The 20,641-nt window shown below is 54.0% G+C and overlaps 10 protein-coding genes and 1 non-coding gene across 11 annotated transcripts; 9 read left to right on the top strand and 2 right to left on the bottom strand.

The window, feature by feature from the left end:
• The first annotated feature begins 296 nt into the window (after window positions 1-296).
• SAICODRAFT_32053 (peptidyl-prolyl cis-trans isomerase) lies at window positions 297-1,298 on the top strand. The gene has a single exon (XM_019168091.1). It carries the CDS (start codon window positions 313-315, stop codon window positions 1,222-1,224), a length of 912 nt encoding a protein of 303 aa, XP_019021431.1. The 5' UTR covers window positions 297-312; the 3' UTR covers window positions 1,225-1,298.
• Window positions 1,299-1,468: 170 nt separating this feature from the next.
• On the top strand, window positions 1,469-2,147 carry SAICODRAFT_61980 (CGI-121-domain-containing protein; the record flags this gene model as incomplete). Its single annotated transcript, XM_019169879.1, has 3 exons — window positions 1,469-1,612; window positions 1,685-1,807; window positions 1,872-2,147. The coding sequence occupies 3 exons, from the start codon at window positions 1,469-1,471 to the stop codon at window positions 2,145-2,147; spliced, it is 543 nt and encodes a 180-aa protein (XP_019021432.1).
• Window positions 2,148-3,763: 1,616 nt separating this feature from the next.
• Window positions 3,764-4,692, top strand: SAICODRAFT_32054 (kinase-like protein). The gene has a single exon (XM_019168092.1). It carries the CDS (start codon window positions 3,843-3,845, stop codon window positions 4,485-4,487), a length of 645 nt encoding a protein of 214 aa, XP_019021433.1. The 5' UTR covers window positions 3,764-3,842; the 3' UTR covers window positions 4,488-4,692.
• A 3,273-nt stretch (window positions 4,693-7,965) lies between these two features.
• Window positions 7,966-11,191, top strand: SAICODRAFT_21807 (Rho GTPase activation protein; the record flags this gene model as incomplete). Its single annotated transcript, XM_019166476.1, has 1 exon — window positions 7,966-11,191. One exon carries the CDS (start codon window positions 7,966-7,968, stop codon window positions 11,029-11,031), a length of 3,066 nt encoding a protein of 1,021 aa, XP_019021434.1. The 3' UTR covers window positions 11,032-11,191.
• Window positions 11,192-11,732: 541 nt separating this feature from the next.
• SAICODRAFT_61874 (cytosine-purine permease) lies at window positions 11,733-13,253 on the bottom strand (the record flags this gene model as incomplete). The annotated part of the gene is made up of 1 exon (XM_019169868.1): window positions 11,733-13,253. One exon carries the CDS (start codon window positions 13,251-13,253, stop codon window positions 11,733-11,735), a length of 1,521 nt encoding a protein of 506 aa, XP_019021435.1.
• A 129-nt stretch (window positions 13,254-13,382) lies between these two features.
• On the top strand, window positions 13,383-14,307 carry SAICODRAFT_175675 (uncharacterized protein). The gene has a single exon (XM_019165827.1). The coding sequence runs from the start codon at window positions 13,484-13,486 to the stop codon at window positions 14,012-14,014; it is 531 nt and encodes a 176-aa protein (XP_019021436.1). The 5' UTR covers window positions 13,383-13,483; the 3' UTR covers window positions 14,015-14,307.
• On the top strand, window positions 13,567-13,649 carry SAICODRAFT_t160. The gene has a single exon. It is a non-coding gene; the product is annotated as a tRNA-Leu (tRNA).
• On the top strand, window positions 14,307-15,880 carry SAICODRAFT_175665 (uncharacterized protein). Its single transcript, XM_019165826.1, has one exon. The coding sequence runs from the start codon at window positions 14,600-14,602 to the stop codon at window positions 15,611-15,613; it is 1,014 nt and encodes a 337-aa protein (XP_019021437.1). The 5' UTR covers window positions 14,307-14,599; the 3' UTR covers window positions 15,614-15,880.
• On the bottom strand, window positions 15,615-16,757 carry SAICODRAFT_21810 (uncharacterized protein). Its single transcript, XM_019166478.1, has 2 exons — window positions 16,583-16,757; window positions 15,615-16,524 (listed from the first exon to the last, which is right to left on the bottom strand). The coding sequence occupies exons 1-2, from the start codon at window positions 16,617-16,619 to the stop codon at window positions 15,941-15,943; spliced, it is 621 nt and encodes a 206-aa protein (XP_019021438.1). The 5' UTR covers window positions 16,620-16,757; the 3' UTR covers window positions 15,615-15,940.
• A 113-nt stretch (window positions 16,758-16,870) lies between these two features.
• On the top strand, window positions 16,871-18,334 carry SAICODRAFT_61953 (mannosyltransferase; the record flags this gene model as incomplete). The annotated part of the gene is made up of 3 exons (XM_019169875.1): window positions 16,871-17,201; window positions 17,262-18,037; window positions 18,236-18,334. The coding sequence occupies 3 exons, from the start codon at window positions 16,871-16,873 to the stop codon at window positions 18,332-18,334; spliced, it is 1,206 nt and encodes a 401-aa protein (XP_019021439.1).
• A 501-nt stretch (window positions 18,335-18,835) lies between these two features.
• On the top strand, window positions 18,836-19,063 carry SAICODRAFT_38323 (uncharacterized protein; the record flags this gene model as incomplete). Its single annotated transcript, XM_019168590.1, has 1 exon — window positions 18,836-19,063. A coding segment is annotated over one exon (228 nt), but the record flags the coding sequence as incomplete, so codon positions are not given.
• Between the last annotated feature and the right edge of the window lie 1,578 nt (window positions 19,064-20,641).

Here is a 20,641-nt window from a genome sequence, read left to right on the forward strand (position 1 = left end):
GGGAATTGAGAAGAAGCTGAACTTTAAATAGGTCTCAACGAAACCACTACAACAATCTCTCCAATTGCCATTGCAAACAATCAAGAGCAACCAGCAGCTATGTCTATCTCTGAAGTCCGTCCTCGCGTCTTCTTCGACATCACCATCGGCAACCAGAAAGCCGGCCGTGTGGTCTTCGAACTCTATTCCGATGTCGTCCCCAAGACCGCTGAGAACTTCCGCGCCCTCTGTACCGGCGAGAAAGGCACGAGCAAGGTTGGAAAGCCATTGCACTTCAAAGGCTCCACCTTCCACCGCGTCATCAAGAACTTCATGATTCAGGGTGGAGACTTCACCGCTGGTAACGGAACAGGTGGTGAGTCAATCTACGGCGAGAAATTCGAGGACGAGAATTTTGAGAAGGTTCATGATCGGCCTTTCTTGTTGTCCATGGCGAATGCTGGGCCGGGAACGAATGGGAGTCAGTTTTTCGTGACGACGACGGCGACGCCGCATTTGGATGGGAAACATGTTGTTTTTGGAGAGGTTATTAGTGGGAAGAGTGTTGTGCGACGGGTTGAGAACACGGAGACTGAGACGGGTGATAAGCCTGTTGAGGCATGTGTGATCGCGGACTGTGGTGAGCTTCCGGAGGATGCCAAGATTGAAACGGGACCTGACCCGACGGGTGATATGTACGAGGACTACCCCGAAGATCACGAGGGATACCCTGAGTCCCTCACGCCTGAAGAGATTTTGAAGGTTGCGACGGCGATTAAGGAGATTGGAAACGGACAGTTCAAGGCTGGAAACTTGGCGGTCGCGATCGAGAAATACCAGAAGGCACTGCGATACCTGAACGAGCACCCCATCGCAGCCGAGGACGAAGACCCGAAACTCACGGCCTCCTTCAACGCCCTTCGCATCTCTATCCACTCCAACTCCGCCCTCATCTACAACAAGCTCTCCCAGCCCTCTCTCGCCGCTAAATCCGCAACAAACGCACTCTCAATCACCGGACTCTCGGACAGCGACAAGGCAAAGGCTCTGTACAGACGTGGTGTTGCGAAGGTTAAGTTGGGAAGTGACGATGAGGCCGAAGAGGATTTGAAGGGTGCATTGGAAGTCATGGCTGCGGGAGATGCGGGACGGGCCGCAATTGAGAAGGAATTGGCGGGATTGAAGAGGAAGAGGGCGGAGGCAATCAAGAAGCAGAAGGCGGCGTATTCGAAGATGTTTGCATAGAGGAGCATGAGAGGAGGATTGCAATTGCATTGAGGGGTAAGATACGATAGTATACCAAGACGTGCATCTCAGGATTTAGCTTTAATTCATATGGATTAATTCATACCCGTGGATGAGCTCGAGTCGTCTTGCGCCGCGGGGTGCTCGTACATCCTGTGGCGCAGCTGGCTCGTCAAATCCCAGACCTTGATCGATTCAGGTTTCTCACAGCCCCTTCCTCCCTACCGGCTCAGTGATCAGCAATATGCAAGAGTTCGTCCTCCCCGTTTACACCACCCACAAGGTTTACGCTGCACTTTACACCTCCGTCACCAATGCGGCCGAGATCCGCGATAAACTGTTGGCTGGGGATGAGGATTATGAGTATGCGTTTATTGATGCGACGACGGTATGTCTCCTCTCATCCCCTACAGTGGGGATTCGGGCATCCTGTTTGGATGAGTAGCTAATGAGATCACAGGTCGTCGGCGTAAAGCAGATCCTAGCAGCGGCGTTCCGTGCGATCCATGACGCTGAAGACGGAAAGCTGAAAACAAGGAATGTGCACAGCGAAACCGTGTTCTCATTATCTGCCAACAACAACGTATGCCTCCCCTCTCCCTTCGCCTACCCTCTTTCATCCTCAGTACTGACCAATTTGTGTTCAGATCGGCGACGCTCTCCGCCGTTTCGGCATAACTCCAGCCACAACCTCCCTTCTCTGCGTCAAAATTCTCCCTTCCTCTACTCGATCTCCCGCCGAACACCTTGCGTCACTCGTCCAGGGCGAGGAGGTCGAGGTTAGTGATGAGGTCTTGAGGAAGGGTGTTGATATGAAAGCGGTGAGGAAGAACTATAAATTGGGGCAGGGGGAGAGGTGGGAGGATGCGCAGGAGGTTGAGAGTGTTGTTTTGGGGTTGATGGCGTTGAGGGGGGTTGCGTGAGGGAGGTGAAGGTGTTTTGTGTGGAAGGAAGATCGAGGATCGAGGATCAAGAGCCTGAGTCCTGACACTTGACGAGGAGGTCAAGGCCCGAAATCGCGGGTTCACAGTTTTGGGTTGTGATATGCCGGAACGGCGTTGTGCTCGCAGCGTATGGTATGATTCGACCTGCGTTAAGCACAGCTGTAGGCAATGGCCTTCACGGGAGCATGCGGAGGCATTGGTCAGGTATGGAGCGCGACGGGGACCCTACAACGTTAATGATGTGTATCATTGATTACTGCAGCAGCGTGCTATCGATGTACGGAAGGAGAAGGGGAGTATAGGTTTATCGGCATTATCGAACATGTATGCATGCTTTACCCTACCTACTCCCATGACGCCCCGTCCCATCACCTAGAGCGGCGCATTGCGCGGAACCCACGCTCTTCGAAGACGAAAGGACACCCCAATTCGTGAACCTACATCAGCATACACTGCAGTCCGAGGAATTGATAGGTCAGCTCTCTACAAATTACTTCACAAAGTTAAGGGTCGCAAGGGTTCCTTTCATGTCTTGGCTACCGACGCCGCGAAACGCCGGAGCGCGCGCAAACACCCGAAAGCGCTGCCTACGGACAAAGCCTGCCGAGGGAGGGTCCTTGTCCTTGTTTGCCCGTTGGTTCCGGAGATGGAAGAGCTCGAAGCAAACGACTCATTTGCTTGCACTTGAAGGACGAGTATCACGACGAGACGGACGTTACTCTGGAGAAAGTCCAAGGATAGACTTCCGGCTACTGCACCTGCGCGCTTTACACGCAGGTATTCCCGCACTGATCGACCGGCTGACGTATTGCTCCAAGCTTTCGACAGCATACAACCCCAAGCCCTTAAGACGAAAGGTGCTCGCTGTCTCTATTGAGTACGGTTACGGCTAAACGACAAGACGAACGGGTTGATTGCGATATTGAGCTCGGCGTTTCGAGTTCGCCACACTCTATCGCTAATATACGCATACGACTCGGGTACATCAACCCCTCTTATCCCCATTCTCGATTACTCATCCATCCAACTCGCCAAATACCTCCGCTTTTACCATTCGAGGATTCAGAAAGCGAATACACTCATCAGAAGACAAAACATTCACAATACTACACAACACAGAGGCAGGCAAGAATGCCTTGGTCATCATACACTTTACCAACTGACCGCGACCCACTCCCACCCCCAACGACCCCCAAATCAACCTTCCAATTCGCCTTCGAGCGGGCTCATCCTGCTTCTTCCCACCCAATTCCGACCACGACACCTACGTCAACGTCACTACACCTCGCACGCACCCCCTCTTCCACCTCCTACCGCGAGGGCTTCCGACCTGCAACACCGGCATTATCGATGTCAGCGTACAGCCCACCAAGTACGCCTTCCCTCAGTGCCAAGGATCCGGAGAGTCCGGTGCCGGTGAGGGTGCATGAGTACGGCTCATCCTACGCTTCCTCGTATCACTCTTCCTATTCTTCTACCGACGAAACAGCAGCTGCGGAGAGGGAGAGGGAGAGCAGGAGGGGGGTCTTGGGAAGTGGTTATCATTCCACTGTGTATCTGAAGAGTTATCCAGACGGATCACGTTATGCGCTCAAGTCTGCACATTCGCCACATGACCTGGATCTTCTACATCATGAATACACGGTTCTTTCTGCGCTGCACGCGTCTGAAACTATGGAGGGGATTATCAGTGCTTATGCGCTTACTGATGCTGGATTGGAATTGGAGTGGGCGGATATGGGGGATGCGTGGTCGTATGTTCGCACGCGTGGTCCACTTGGGAAGAGCTTGTGGTTATGGGTCGCACATAAGCTCGTTTGCGCTGTGGAAGGATTGCAGGCGAGGAAATGCGTACATGGCGATATTAAGCCGCATAACGTACTCTTGTCTTCTTCTTCCTCCAACTCCGATTCAGATTCAGGTTCAGATTACCCGGAGCCGAAGTTGGGTGATTTCGCATCTGCACGTATGCCTGGCGTCGAGGGTGAGGGATTGGTTGAGGGGGTATTGACGCCTGCTTATGCCGCTCCTGAGCTCCTTATCTCATCTGCTGCTCCATCGACCTCCTCTGATACCTTTAGTCTTGGACTCACACTTCTTGCACTCGCGACGGGTCGTGAACCGTATGAAGGCCGGAGTAAATGGGAGAGTGTCGGGTGGGCCGCGAGAGGGGAGTGGTGGCGTGGCGTTGGTGTTGAGGTATTGGAGATGGGGGATGTTGTTAGGGAAGTTGTTGGAGTGATGTGTGCCCGTGGGCCCGGAGAGAGGATGAGTTTGGAGGAGGTTAGGATGATGATTGAGAAGGAGATGGAGGGGTGAGGAGTGGGGTTTTGAACGCTGGCGTTCGATTGGTATGGGTATTGGCGTTTTGTGACTTTTTCGCTTTCTTGAAGGGTATTATTAGCCGATTGAATGGGTTGGATGGGATGGGATAGCATTATTATCACAGAGAAAGATGACTCGAGAGAGATGAGAGGTGTACGATACAAAATAGCCGAAGAGAACGAGATGGGGATGGAGGATGGCTAGAGCGTGAGCTCAGAATTTATCAATATTGCGGTCTATTAATTGGTCCATGTACATTTTGCCTGCAATGCCTTTGACACACAAAAGGGTTTCAGCTGTACCGTACGGGATGTCGGGTCTTGATGAACGTCGATGAGCACTGCGCATAACCCTATGACCGGTACAACCCTACCGACTTGGCGCAACACACTTACGAGCACCGGGGGTGCGGTGCACGTCCAAGATTCCCACGCATGTTTTGTTGTCTAATTACGACCCACCACCAAAACCTCGGCAAATTCACACTGATTACAAATCAAAACGTACAACGGCTCAACCTTCCATCTCAACCCCATACTCAAGCTCTTCCCTTACTGTGCTGCGGGATCCGGACAAGGGTTTTGAGAATGTCTTCGTGGCTTCGAGCCCAGCACCCGTGCATACTGGCAACATGGCATGCTTGTTACAGGGATACCGTTGCGAAACACAAAGAACAGCCCCCATCCTGCCATCGCAAAATCAAAGAACCATCGGCTCGCATGACGGATCGAACACCCATCTCACACCCTAACCTTCGCCCGAAACTAGATTCAAGACTCGGGCTCTAATGGCGCCCGTCTCACCTGGCATGAGAAACGCGTACGCCAGATGCTCTTCGGGCACCAACATGGCAAGTACATACGAACAACGTCCCGCCAGGACGGGAATGAGAGCGGGCTGACTGGAGGTCTGCAGTGCGAATGGAGATGAGTGAGACGGGTTCTTCATGACGCCCACTATGCTTTGACTCTCGCGCCGCACTGCTGCACCGCAGCCCGAGGCAAACCCCGGTACACGCCCAATTGCCAGAATACGAGATCTCAAATCTACTATGTACACACCTTACTCTATCGCTACTCAGCATCTCTCTTCACCTCCTTGTCCGAGAGCCAGCCCAGATCCTACGGTTGACGTCAATCCGAACCTACCGTACACGCTCTACTCCACAGCTAACAGAGATGCAGCCAACAGATGCTTCCCTAAAAAACCCTTCACAAACTGGCTACGAGCTAAGCAGCGCCTGACAGCGTCGATCAAACTCCGAACATTCCTTTGTGGAAGTCTGCAAGCGCCTAGACTTGGGCAACCCTTCCGCGACTGCGCGCGCGCGTCGGTTGCCCGAAAACGTCCCGGGAGAGACTGATCATTGCAACCTCTACGCCTTTACGAAGTGAATGAACGAGGAGTTATGAACGAGCCCGTGTGTGAGGGTTAATCCAGGAGTTTACCCGCCCTTGACTACGTAAGCGGGATCCCAACCTCCTGCACTGCTGCACTCATGGCCAAGGAGGATGGCACTTAGCGCACATGCACTCGCTGTGCCGTCGTATGATCCGTGCGCAGCACAAACCGGAAATTGCGCAAAAAAGGAAGCTCGGCCCTGGATGTGTGCAGGTTTGCATATATGAAAATATAATACGAAGTGTGTGATCGACCTAATTTCCTGCAGGAAGGTGATGCTGGTGTTCATTTCATGGTGCTTCCGGATGTTCTTGTTCTAACCTCCTCGACGTCGTCACACCTCGACTCCACCGGTGTGATTTGGTAAAGGAAGAAGGGAGAGGAGGGAGGACACGGATGACCGCGGAGCCGGCGATACCCAATAGGAACGCCACGACCGTTCGCCGTCACACGTCGAACTGTCAAAAAGGCTTATTCCTTAGTCTTGGGTTCATGGCTCGCGGCCCCTTCTCCGGCCTTCTCCATCCGCGGAGACCCTCCCTATCCCATTTAACAGCACCTTAGCACCGCCAGCAGCTACGGTTCAAGGACCACTTTGCCTCAACATGCTCAGAGAGGTTAGTCACCTCCTATTTTTAGGTTCGGACTTGACGGTTTCGAGAGTTCGAGTGGATTAAAGGCTACGGGCCTTTTTTGCGCCACGGTTCGTGTTAGGGTTAGCGCTGGTGTTTGGTTTTTTTGAGCTCAGCTGCTGGTGCAGGTGTCGGAGAGATAACGTTAACGTTATGTGCGTTAGATGTTGGTGCTTGCAGCTCTGAAGGACCTAGAGCTCGATGCCAGCTGGGCTTCCGCCGGGGGACCGTGGAGGTGATCCGGTGGCCATGAATGGGACGGGAACGGGAGAGATGACTGTCAAGGGTTCGTTGAAGGATCGACGGAGGAGGAGAGATGGCTAGTCAACTCCTAATTGCCCAGCGGTGATGCTCATAATGTTAGCGCCTCGAACGGTCGCAACGTGGATTGGTCGTTGGCAGTGTGCCACGGGCATGGTACGTGGTCGCAGAGAGAAATGAAGTTCGAAGACGGAGTTTGCGAATGAAGACAACAGCAGATACCGGCCGCGGATAGAGACATGAAGTACGGGCTACTTGCCTGATGGGAGGACTTTGGGGGTTAAGCGAGAAACGCCAGTTTATGCGCAGGGAGCTTCGGAGCGTAGCAGACAGACCAAACGCACCTGACCCCCGATACCGATCAGCGTTGCATCATGGCTACACCTGAAAGAGAAGGCTCCATTGCTCGTCGTCGTCCTTGAACTCTGTAGCAATTGTATCCTATCCATACCCTCGACCTTTGCGTTCACCGCCTCGGCATATCTGGCTCTTAGCAGCCTCCCCACACGTGGCCGCCAGTACGTCTCAGCCGCGGGCCGCCCCGGCTGAACTTGAAGTTGGAGAGATGCACCAGCTGGGGCACGCCTCCAAGGGAAGCAAAGCACTGGAAGACCCTGTCCCCTATGTACACGTTTGCTGTCCCCCGGGGATGTATGCGCTGCACTTAGACAACACAACGATACCCTGACCCGCTTCCATCGCAATCGTCCGAGGTCTTGCGCTTTGAGTTACCTTTATACCGTATAAATTGCGACGTACACGTGTTTGCGCATACGGCAGCGAGCGACAGTCAAGAGACAGAGGTCCGTGCGAGGCACCTGAGCACACCCAATTGACCGGTCATCTGTGGGTATACCGAGTTCAATTACGAGAACGACCAAGGAAAAACCGGCACAGCTCATTGCAATTCGATAGCGGCTTGGGTTCATCAGCATTCATTCCGTTCAACTGCTCTGTCTTGCAACCCACGTCGACAACGAACAGGCCAAAGCAATCGCTGTACAAATCTCCGGCGAGTTGTACGGCCCAAGTACACGAAACGGACGGATTCATTCCTCTAATCTACTCCCAATTGCAATTTCGACTCGTTCACAACAACAATGAAAGAGCCAGGCCAAAAGCGCAACCGACCCTCATTCCTACCCCTCCTCGAGACATCCTCGGTTGCATCGACAAGCATGTCGAATTCACCTTCAGCAGCATCTGGTTCCTCATCCTCACCACGTTCAGCAGTCGGCAAAGAGGCACTTGCCCTGCCTTCACCACCTCTCCGCAAATCAGACTCAGTCAGTTCGCGATCGTCTTCAATCCCTTCCATCAACTCACCAAACACAATTACACAGAACCGCATGTCGGGATCACCCACCACACCCTCCCTCGAAGGCTGGCTAGCATGGCGACCGACGGGAACGTCGACGTGGTCAACATCGTATCTGAGCATCGAATACGGAAGTCTGATTCAGCGCACCAACGAAGCGGAACGACACCGATCTGGATACCTCATCCAAGACCTCCGTGGCACGAAGATCACCACTCGCGGCGCAGTCGGCGAAGGCGAAAAGTGGAACACCGCACACGCCTCCATCGACATCGACGGCATCGTCGAAGTCCGTCCCGCAGTCGCCAGCGCTTTCAATTCCTGGCTCAACGCCCTAACATGGTGGAGTCAACAAGTTCGGCCATACCACCCTCCAGCAATGGTCCGCTCCATCTCCTCGACGAACGCAAATGAGAGAGATGATGATAGGAGGAGCTTGTTAAGTTTGAAGAGGAGTACGCTTGAACGACCACTTTCGAGTTGTGGGTATGAGAGTGGAGCGAATGTGAGGGGGTTGGAACAGGAGTTGCAGCATTTGAGTATTCGGGGTGCACCGGGGGTTGCGCATAGACGGAGTATGGAATCATTAAGAAGTACGGAGACCGAGAGTGAAGTCAGTGGGACGATTGTCAAGGCGGGATCTTTATTGCTTTGGGACGTGTCTATCGACCTTGCTCCCGTTTACCAAAAAGACCCACGGAAGAACCACGATCATTGGAAACGTGTATCGTGTATCTTGTACGATAACGGAAACCTACATATCCTTCGCGAAAGTGATGGATTGCAGATTATGCGGTTACAGATCGCGCAGTTTAAGAGGTCATGTATCCAGCTTGTTCACCCATCGCTTCTGGGGACGCCGTACACGGTTGCGATTTACAGCAAGTACGTGCCAGGGGCATTGAATAAGATGTTGTACATTGCTGCGCCGGATGCGGTTGTTTATGAGAGTTGGTATGTTCTTCTTAGATGTTTCGCGCAGGGACTTTACGGGAATCCGGAGGGTACCTTTCGGGTACAACAGTCTCTGTATATGCGTGTCGCTGACGCGCGGGGGTTGTCGGAGTATCGCTCGTCAAACTCGAATGGGTTGTATTTTGAGGTGGTCGTCGGAGGAGAGATATGTGCACGATCCGCTGTAGTTAGTGAGGATGAGCAGGAACGCTGGCTCGAGGACTTTGAGTTTCGGGATTTCTATTCGAGGCGGATGCCTGTTGTGTTGTTGCTCAAGGAAATTGACAAAAAGGGTGTCAAGACCGTTGTTGGGCATACGGAGTTGGATGAGAAGGCGCTCATGCCGAGGTATGATGCGTTTGAGACGTGGTATCCGGTACGATATGTTCCCGGTGTCAATGGTGGCCGGAATAAAGAACAAGGCGCGTTGTTGATTCGGATGAGGGTTGATGAGAGCACCATATTGAGGGAGGAGGAGTACGTGAAGGTCACCAAGTTGATGCAGGACTATAGCAATAATGTCGTTGCGACGTTGCGGAACGATATCATCGACATGGACCGGATTGCGTTGCTCTTCATTCGGATCTCAATAGTGGATGACACTTTCCCCGATTTGATGACGCATCTTGCTGAACTGGATTTGAAGCATTCAAATCATGATTCGGGAATTCATGTGGTGAGAAAGAGGAGTGAGGAAATGGGGAGTAACGTTGCGCCGAATCCGATTGAGGAGATCGTTGCGGGACGCGAGATCAGGAGAGAAGCAAATGGGTTCTTTCGGGAGAACACATTGCTTACGAAGGTGATGGATTATACGATGAAGCGCGTAGGAGGGGCGTATCTGCAGGAGATCCTGGGGAAGACGACTAAGGAGATTTGTGAAAAGGATATTCTCTGTGAAGTTGATCCTGCACGGTTGAAGTCTAAGTCTGGCGACGAGCTCAAGGTGAATTGGCGGAATCTGATTGGCTATGTCAAGCGGATTTGGAAGGCCATTTACGATAATCCTGAGCTCGTGCCTCACCCTCTTCCCATACTGTTCAAGAGGATCAGGGATGCGGCGACTTCGAGGTATGGACCTTCGTCTCAGACTAAGGTGCGGTACCCTGTCGTTGCTGGATTTCTATTCCTTCGCTTCATCGTTCCGGCGATTCTGAATCCGAGAGTCTTCGGTCTGATGCGTACACATCCTTCGCCAAACGCCCAGCGTACATTGACGCTCATCGCGAAGTCGCTCCAAGGGTTTGCCAATGCAGTGCCGTTCGGTGTGAAGGAGCCTTGGATGACGCCGATGAATGATTTCGCTCAAGATAATCTGGAAAAGCTGTGGCAGTTCATCGACACAGTCTCCACTCCGAAGGACGAGCGGTTCTGGGTCAGGGTTCCGGGATCGCATGCACGCAATGTCATCTTGGAACGCCTACCGAAGAGGGATCGCGAGGGTGTACCGACGCTTCCTTACGTGGTCGATAGGGGCAAGGAGGTCGCGTCGCTGGTCCAGATCTACTTGCATTGGGTCAATGATAAGACTAACAACATCAAACTGGAAGGCGCGATGCTCGAGTTCCATAAGGAGTGTGAGAGGATAGACAAGTTGGCCCGCCAACTCAGAGCGACCCAGGAGAACTCCCTGAGATCGGGACCGTGTGTAGCTACGTCGGAGGTGTTACCTTGGGAGCTTGAGCCGATTCCAGCGGATTTGTCGCTGGTTCTGACTGGGCGTTCAACTCGGTCTTCGATGTTGGGCTTGCCTAGCCCAAGTCTTATCCCAAGGGGCTTGAGACCGGGAAGCCCTTGTTCGAGTGCAGATCTCGAGAGGTCAGACTCCTACTTCGACTCCATGCAGAGTCAGATCGAGTACGGCAGTAGCCCCAAAGGGCGAAAAGGAGAGTTCTTCGCAAAAATTGAGAAGGGTGTCGGAGGACTCCTGAAAGGGATGAAGAAGGAAAACTCGAGAGGGGAGAGGGAGTAATCTGGTGGAATATGTTTGAATTTGTTTGACGGCGTTCGCTGATTTATTGCTGGGATCTATGGGCGTTTATGACATGTTTTGCAGTCGCAGTTGCTTACTTGCACTTAATTGCTATTGCTATGCACGATACCGAAGGGGAAGGAGGAGGATTTGCACGGGGTTGTTGGAAGAGAGCTTTTTGCTACATAGGAGAGTCAATTTGCATTACTTACATCATAACCTGAGTGTATCTGTTTGCACATAAGTAAAATCTTTGGTACCCCTGGCTGAACAGGCCAATACAAACCTCCCGATCCAAAGTTCTCCAGCGTCTTGCACCGAAAAACCTTGGAGACCTACCTAAGTACCCTGAACAACCTGCGGGCAGCTGCTTACTAATTCTCACGCGTTGCTCGCCTAAATGGGCAATTTCTCATAGTCAAGTGCCAGCAGAAACAACAAACGATGCTTGCATCTACCAGCCATGATCTGATTCTTAAGCTGTGTGAAGACCTATTCATGATTGTAGTGCATAACGCTTATGCTTTGGACGAGTATCTCGAACATCAAGCAGCAAGTAGAGATTTACACGGTCAGGAGCGTACCGCATCCTTCGAATTCACCACAAATAGCAACACCATCAGATTCTCGAAACTTGTATCCATATGGTATCATCCTGGCATATTCAAAAACACAATCCTCTCCCTCCAGACCTCAAACAACTACCTCCCAAAATACCTCTTCTCCACCATCCTCGCCACCGGATACGTAACCCCCGCAAACGCCGCCGCAAGCTCAAACCCAACATCCCCCCCAAACGCCCCAATCCCTTTCCCAACCGGGCCCACGAACCACACCTGATCCATCCCAACGACAAACCCCGCAACACCAACACAAAACGCCCCAACCGCCGCCACACCAACAGGAAGTTTAGAAGGCGAGTTCCACGCGCTCAGGTCGTAGTTCGAGAATTGCCCGCGGCGGAAAATGAGGTGTTCTTCGAGCACGATGACGAAGTAGATCGCGAGCCAGTATGCGATTAGGTTTAGGAAGTTTTCGAGGACGGTTGTGAAGCGTGTTGATCCTGGGATTGCGATGGCGATGATAATCCCGGCCCCCAATACATTCCAGATGAAGCGTGGGATACGCTGGAACCAGCCGCCCCAGGTTTGGACACTGAGACCGAAGGAGTACTGGTTTGGGCAGTTGTTGGCGATAATCGATAGTGCCATCACCACGAGGCAGAATGAGCCAAACCGTCCGAGGGGGGAGAGGATCGCGCCGACGAGACCGCCGATTGAGTTGGCGGTGTATGCGTCCCCGTATTTCGGGGTGTCGATCATGGTTATCGCTGCTGCACCGATAAACTCGACGAAGCAGAGGGGGAAGAGGAGGGAGATATACACTGACGCAAACACTTTCCAGGAGGATATTGAGCGTGGTTGATACGTCGTGTAATCAGCCGCATACGACGTCCATCCCGTCGCGAACCCATAAATCGTTCCACCGAACGAGAGAACGGACGCGGCTTCCGTCGCGCCCGTAGGCATGGGCGTGATTTGGAATGCACCCGACCGAGCGATTTCGGCGATCATGATGAGGAAGATGATAAACGCTGGGATCCAGGACCATTTTTCGTAGATGTGGACGACTTTGTAGCCGAATGTCGTGATTGCGACTGTAGCGAGTGTAATGATTACGATTCCGGCCCATAACGGAAAGGAATTGTTGACGGCTTTGATGAGTTGTGCACCGACGATGACGTTCGTTGCGGACCATCCGACACACGCGATTACGTTCAACAGCGAGATTCCCCATGCGCCGACGTAGCCGAAGGAATAGCGTGTGATGACCATCTGCCTCATTCCCATCTTTGCGCCAAAGGTCGAGAAATAAGCAACGGGTATAATCCCCAACATATTGAAAAAAATAATGGTCGCGATCGAGTCCCAGAACGCACATCCAAAAATGGCGGACCCGAGTGTGCCGATGGTAAATGTCGAGATGACGAGGTTTGCGGCGAGCCACATTGATCCGGCACTCCATAGCGAAGCCGGGGTACGGAGGTTTTCGGGGACGGGTTCGATACCGCGGGTTTCGATATCGAGTTTTTGGGCGAGGCGGTGGAGTTTTTGGAGGGGGGCGGGGAGGGAAGTGGTTGTGTCGGCGGTGTCGAGGGAGGCGGTTGCGTAGTGGACCTCGGGGTCGAAGGTTGTGTATGGGTTTTTCTCGAGGTCGGCCATTGCGACGTCGGACTGTGCTTTTGACATCGTTGGTGGTGTCCCCCGATCTTGGGTATCAATTGGCGACGGCGGGTGTTTTATCTTTGTGCGAATTGCCGACGTCCTCTCCTCTCACATTTCGATCTGGCAACTTCTTTACCTTCTACGACGGGTGCTTATCTCCAGCGAATGGAGCGCGCTCGGCTAACGTCCTTCACGCTTCACCCTCGGCTTATGGAATCAATGAATGAATGGATCATGCCAAGGCAACATTCTTGCGTGTAACCTGCGGTTGCCCTTCTGTATGTCACTGCGATTCCAAAAGTCTAAACGCGGTCGTTTCCCATAGTGGTTATTGGGTCGGTCTTAAGAACCGATGCGAGTCATCGCGCGAGGGTTCGAACCCCTCAACGACCAGTGATTTGACGTCTTTTGGGTCCACGTTAGATTGGGTGGACTTCGCAGACCACGAAAGTTTGCACCGCGGCTCAAGCAAGTTTGGGCGAATCTCCAAGGCGGCACTGACCACCATCCGCGCTCGAGTTTCAACTTTCGCCGGCCGTGTCCGCGGGATGCGAAGTTCAAGCGAGGGGGCCCAGTGCCCACGGCTGGAGAGATCTATCACTCCTATCCTACAGGCAACACTCATCTCTGCGTCTGATCCCCGTGTGCCTCGGGCATTGGGAACAAATGACGTGTCGACACCTTCTGCGAATGGAGGTTCCAACCCCGGAAGGATGCCTTCCTACGCAATTACAGACACAAGCGCGAAGAACTCGTAAAATTCAGGTCTACGTTATTTCGCTACCGGATTACGGGTTTCCCCTAAAGCTAGGAGTATTTAAGTGACTCGGCGTTTTGTGTCAGACGGGAGGGATGGTTTAAGAGTCGAGCTAGCGGCGGCGCATGGTAGAGTACGAATGGGACCCATGGTCGTAGGAGGAGGAGTCAAAGCGCAATAATTGTCAGGTCCATGATGAGGACGGGGTCTGTGACGTACTCAACTCCCGGCGAACAAAGGCTCGGGGAGGGGGAAGCTGAAGGGGGTGTTGCCACAGATCATCAAGGCCCTCCGAAGAATGCGACAACAGTGGCGCACACCGAGCCGTCCCGCGAGACGTAGTACGAGGTCCTAAATACGAACCACAATTCACACTTTAAGAGATGCAATTGCGTGCAGGGTGCACTGTCAACCCGTGCTTCTTAGCGATTTAATTGGACAGAGGACGTCATGAGGGCGGATCAAGGAGTATTCTAGCTCCAGAGGGTGTTCCCGTTCCCGCTCAAGGGCGAAGAAGGTTGACTATACTCGGGCCGCAATTGCGAGTTTTGAGACGGGGCGGAGAGCGGGGTTATTGTCGCCGGTGATGAAGTATAACTTGGAGTGGGTGGTCCAGTTGTTGATCAAGGGGGATCACACATTGAATACTACACATACCGTCATGCCTTCGAATTCACCGCGATTATCACCATCCAATTCGCCACCTTCGCAATCAAACGAGTGGAGCGGAAGCTGGCCAGCACCACCCCTCTCCGACCCCACCAAAACCCTCCTCAAACAATCCGACCTCTCCCGCTACTCCCATGCCTCAACCCTCGTCCCCTCCATCTCCTCCCTCCATCTCCACTCCTTAGTCGACCACCACACCCGAGACCTTCCCAGCCTTCCGGGACGATACCTCAAACACCTGTCCTCCGCAACGAAACTCCACGCACGCGAAGCCCGGGCACATGCGAACTTTATCCGTCGGAAGCCGGGGTCGTCAGGGGCGGAGTGGCATGATACGAATACGGCGTTGGATCATATGCGGTTGGTCGAGGGTGCGGGGATCAAGACTGCGGCGGTGGCGGGTGCGATGAAGTTACATCTTTTACTATGGGAACCGGAGAATGAGGGGGTGTTTTGGGGGTTACCGTGTCGGGGCGCGTTGAGCGTGGAGGAAGAACGGGCGTTGAGGGGAGTGGAGGTGTTGAGGGGGATCATGCTCAGGCTCCTGGATGAACCGGTGAAGGGCGAGGCGGAGAGGGGGTTTTTCGAGGAGGTGAGGGAGTGTCTTCTTGGACTTCGGGCGGGAGTCAAAGCTGGGGTCGCACACCATCTCGTCCGGGCACTCATCGCTCACCATCCCTCCCGTTCTGAAGCATGGCGGACCTGGCTCGGAAAATTGGGACAGGAAGAAGACTCAGCGTTGAAGGTTACGGAGGGGGATATCGAGCTTGCGGAAGGGTTTTGGGCGACGAGGATGGCTGTGAGGGAGATGGTGGATGAAAGGAATAGGAGTAGGGGGGTGGGGCTGAGGGAGAGTGGGAAGAGGAGGAGGTTGAGTTTTGAGGGGATTGTGGGGTGGTTTACGAGGACGAAGATGGCGAAGGCTGCCTAGGACGTTTTATGGTGCGACGGTGTACGTTATGAGAGAAAGCTTTTTCTGGACTTTAGCAGGTGTTTGCTTTCTTGTTTTGGTATGGCGTTTCTCCTTTCAACTACTTAATCTTATACCTTGTTTGCTCTCAACCCTTAGAACCTGTTGTGTTCATCTCGTTTCCCTGCCGTCCTAAGTATCGCTTGCTCTGAAAATTGCCGTGCTTCCATGCCTCATGACTAGCGGATCAGGAAGACGTCTGTTCCTTAATCGCTGCTTCTTGTAGCTCTCGTGCTTGGATCTCGTTCCATCCTGCTCGTTGCACCTCGCGACCTCACCGCTCACCGCTCACTGTCCAAACCTCTGTTTCTTCCTCCTTAGCTCCTCAACCTCCCCCTCCAAAACCACGCCCGCAACCTCAACCTCAACAACCCCCCTAACCAACCTCCTCCACCGCCCCTCCAGCTCCTCAATAAGCCCCTTCGCCTCAACCTGTCTCCTCTTCCTCTCCACATTCACAGCCTTGACTTCCTCGCGCAGCGTTTCGAGTTGACGTTCATGCGCGAGGAGGAGAGAGGAGAGTTGTTCGAGGTGGATGAGCCACGCATTTTGACCGTAGGATTTTAGGAGTGAGAGGTCGGTTGAGCGGAGTGAGAGGGCTGTTGCCGCGATGTAGGCTTGGTGGAGGGCGGATTTCCATTCGTTTATGCTGGCATTTGGACCTGGCATTGTCGGTGCGGAATATTTTGACAGATCGATTGCGTTCAACGGTTCTTTCCGCGCTACTCGATCCAGTTCTTGTTGCATGAGGGGGGAGGACGGGGACCATGGCTCTGAGGGCGGGAGGAGTGGGTGTGCGGTTGTTGGGATTTTGCCGAGTTCGGTTGCGATGAGGGATTGGGCTGGGGTTAGGTCGAGCGGTGGGTCGGCGTCTGTAAGGAGGGTTTAGTAAGGAAATTGGAGGAGGAGGAGGTGAGGGAGAGGACGGACATGGTAGGGAGTCGTAGGACTCGGCGATTAGAGGCATTCTGAACTGAACTTAACTTTGCGACGCGGGCTACGATGTGACCTGAGGAAAATCCTAGGATGCCAAGAGAAATGTTGAAGGCGATATAGGTCAGAGGCGGGGTTATATGATCGAGGAACTTCTCAAGATGTTGGTGTTGAGTTTCGAATGGCGGCCGTCGCGAACCCGAGCAGCTGAACACCGATGCGGCTAGCCTCTGGCGAACGCGGGAGTCCCATATCTTCGTTACCTCCGAGTTCACGCATTCCGTAATGTCAAAACCAGCTCTACGACCTCCCCTCTCTTCATCAACCCGATCAACTCTACTACGAGACCATGGACTAATTTTCGCTGTCTGGGCGCTGCAGAAGTTGGTGATCTTCGCTCTCTCCCTCACCTCCAAATATGCCTACGACTCCTCCACCACCATCCTCTTCGACGCCAACTCCGACAATGGCTGGTCACACCTTAGGTGGCTAACCGAAAGATATACACGGTGGGATACGCTGTATTTTACCGAGTTGAGTAGACGCGGGAATGTGTGGGAACAGGAGTGGGCATTTGGGAGGGGGTGGTGGGGGTTGGTCGGTGTCGTTGCGGAAGGTTTGTCACTACCGTCAATCCTCCTGTATAGTGCGTTGACGATGTGATGGACAGTGACAGGAATCTCGCCGCCGCTGACAGGCATACTCCTATCCCATCTCTCGCATCTGGGTGCGGTGTTTATGTTGTACAACCTCACCCAAAGCCTCCAATTTTCCCGACATCACGCCCTCCTGACATCCCTCCTCCACGCTCTATCTCCTGCAGGGATCTTCCTCGCCGCAGGATACACGGAATCCCTCTTTGCTCTTCTCTCATTCGTTGGGATGTTGCTCTACAGCAAACGCACTTGGTGGGCCGATTTCCTTGCGGCGGTGGTGTGGGGGTATAGCGGTACAGTACGCTCAACCGGGATTTTCTACGCCGGATTCTGGGCTTGGAGGGGGGTTGTTGAGCCTGTTCTCATATCGAGTTCACTGCGGAAGGGGGCTTTGGGTCGGGTGGTGTGGTTCGCATTCCTCGGCGTCATCGTTCTATCAGGCTTTGTCTGGACCCAGTGGGAAGCGTACCAAATCTATTGCCCTGGACGTCCGTGGTGCGATTCGCGTCTACCCATGATCTACAATTTCGTACAATCGCACTATTGGGCTGTCGGGTTCTTGAGGTATTGGACGCTGAACCAAGTTCCGATGTGGATCCTCGCGGGGCCGATGTTGGCGCTCTCGACGCTTTCGACCGTGCATTACGCCAAGTATGCAACACGGAACGTGGAGTTGGTGCCCTTTGTGGTACTACAGGCCTTCTTGATTTTGGTGGCAGTGACGACGATGCACGTACAGATTTGGACGAGGGTTAGTTCGTCGAGTGTTCCTACGTACTGGTACGCTGCAGATATCGTCCTCAAATCCCTCCGCCGGGAGGTTCCTGACGACCAGGAGGGGAGACGTACGACGCCAAGGCCGGTCGTGCGAGAGAGACATGTCACGGATGAGTTGAAACCGGACTCGAAGCCAGAGGTGTACCGTAGGACGAGGAGTGGACATGTTGGGCGGAGGGAGTCGGCGGGGGAGAAACGTGGAAGTGGGGTGCGAGAGGGGCGGGGTGTGAATTGGGGAAAAGTGATTGTTGGGTTCTTTGTAGGGTATAATTGGGTGCAGGCGTTGCTTTACTCGAGGTTCTTGCCCCCGGCGTAGTGTTACGGTGAGCGTGGTATGGTATAGATCCACAGTGGATTTACGGCTCGATCTCCTCCAAGCATCGCTAAACATCCCTCATCGCTCATCATTCACTCCTCCACGACCCTCGCCGTTCTCGTCCCGTGGCTGGTTTTCCCGTCGCACCCAAACGTCATCCGGCTTTCACCTTTCGGCGCCAACTCCGCAGTCCGCGCGCACACGTACTTTAAATCCCCACTCCAGCTGCTGCTGTCAGATCAACCGCACTTCATAACCGATTTACTACAACTACTACTCATCATGACACCGAGATATACTTTTGAATGGTGAGTGCTACTCATGCGCCGCGACGCAGCGATCGAGGGATCTGGGTTGGCTAAGACGTGGCATGGTTTGCGCTGGGGACGGACGGGCCAGCGGGTTGGGCGATCTCGGGATGGTCGTTGCGCGTCGCTGCGGCGTGTCGTGTCGTGATATTCTGTTGAAGGATTACTAACATCATTTGCACACAGGTCAGCATGGCCAGCCTCCGAAGTCTACGTAACCGGCACCTTCGACAACTGGTCCCGATCCACTCGCCTCAGCCCAACCCCCTCCTCCGCAACCCAGAAGAAAACCTCCTATTCCGCTGAAGTCGAACTCCCCTCCACCGAAAAAATTCTTTACAAGTTCGTTGTGGACGGACAATGGGTCACGTCTCCGCTTGCCGCAACCGAGACGGATGGGGAGGGGAATGTGAATAATGTGTTGTATGAGAGCGATATTGTGAATTACGTGAGGCCGAAGTTGAGTGCGGAGGAGCCGGCGCACCCAGTTAAGCCGATCGAGAAGGCTGCCGTACCGGTCGATATCACCGAACCGGTAATCGAGCCCGCAAACCCCGTCATGCCCAAAGAAGCCGCACCCTCATCTATCACCGCGACCACAACCACCGTAGCAGGTATCCCAATCCCAGTCGGCGGCGAAGCCCTTGAGAAGGTCGAGCATTACGTCGAAGACCTCGCTCCACGCGTCCAGACATACCTCCATTCCGCATTCGCGTCCGCTACGGGATTCGTCGGACAGGCTGCGCATGCGGTACAAGATCAACTCCATCTTCCCGGTGCATACCCCGAGACACCCGCTGTGGAGCGTGATATGAGTGATTTTTCTACTAGTACACCTGCGACGAGTACGGGTGTTGTGGCGACGGAGGGTCAGCCACCCGTTATCACGGCCGAGGATGTGATTCCTATGCCGCCCGTGCATGAGGAGGACGTCAAGCCCGTGGGACAGGCTGCGGCGGAGGGGGTTGATGCGGCTGCGCTTACTGCGGTTGAGGTTAAGGATAGGGCTTTTGATACCGCGAATGTCGCGACGGAGAAAGCTGCCGAGACTGCTGATGTTGCCGCTGAGAAGGCTGCGGCGACGACTCAGGCTGCCAAGGAGCAGGCTGCTGCTACGTACAATGTTGCAGCAGACAAGGCCGTTGATGTTAAGAACCAGGCTGCTGAAACGGCGAATGCTGCCGCGGAGAATGTTGCTGCTACCACCCAGGCAGCTAAGGAGCAGGCTGCCGCTACGTATAACGTTGCTTCCGAGAAGGCTGTTGCTGCAGGCCAGGTCGTGTCTGAGCAGGCTAATGTCGCTGCTGGGAAGGCTGTTGATGTCAAGAACGCTGCTGCGGAGGAGGCTTCCGCTGCCGCACAGACTGTTAGTGAGCAGGCCACCGCCACTTACAATGCCGCCGCCGAGAGGGCCGCAGCCGCTGGTGAGATCGTCTCTGAGCAGGCAACTGTTGCCGCTGCGACGGCCGCTGGTGTCCTTGGTGCTGTTACTGCTCAGGCTACCGGGCTTTTGAGCACCGCGACCGAGAAGGCGCACGAGGTGTACGACGCCGCTGCTGAGAAGGCACACGAGGTCGCTCAAGCCGTCGGTCTCGAAGCCGAGAAGGCTAGTGCGTTCGCGACGAAGGAGGTCGTTCCTGAGCCTGAGACTGAGGCCATGATTATTCAGCCTGGGGATAAGATCCCGTTGCAGCCTGCTCAGCCTCATGTCATTCAGCCCGACGAGGTTGTTGCGTTGCAGCCCGCTCAGATTGAGGATGCTGAGACCGCGTTGGTGCCTACGGCGTCGGATGCGGAGAAGGCGGTTGTTCCCTCTGCTGGTGCTGAGGATGAGTTGCCGGTTTATGATGAGGAGACGGCTGTTGCGCCGCCTGCCGAGAAATCTGAGTACAGGGAGGAGATCCCGTACGAGAATGTCGAGAATGCCGGACCTAGCTATGTGAACGATGCGCCTGGTTACGCCTCTGCTGGCTTCGCCGCTGCCGGAGCTGCTGGATTC

The sequence above is a fragment of the Saitoella complicata genome (assembly GCF_001661265.1).
Source record: "Saitoella complicata NRRL Y-17804 unplaced genomic scaffold SAICOscaffold_27, whole genome shotgun sequence".
NCBI lineage: Eukaryota > Fungi > Ascomycota > Saitoellomycetes > Saitoellales > Saitoellaceae > Saitoella > Saitoella complicata.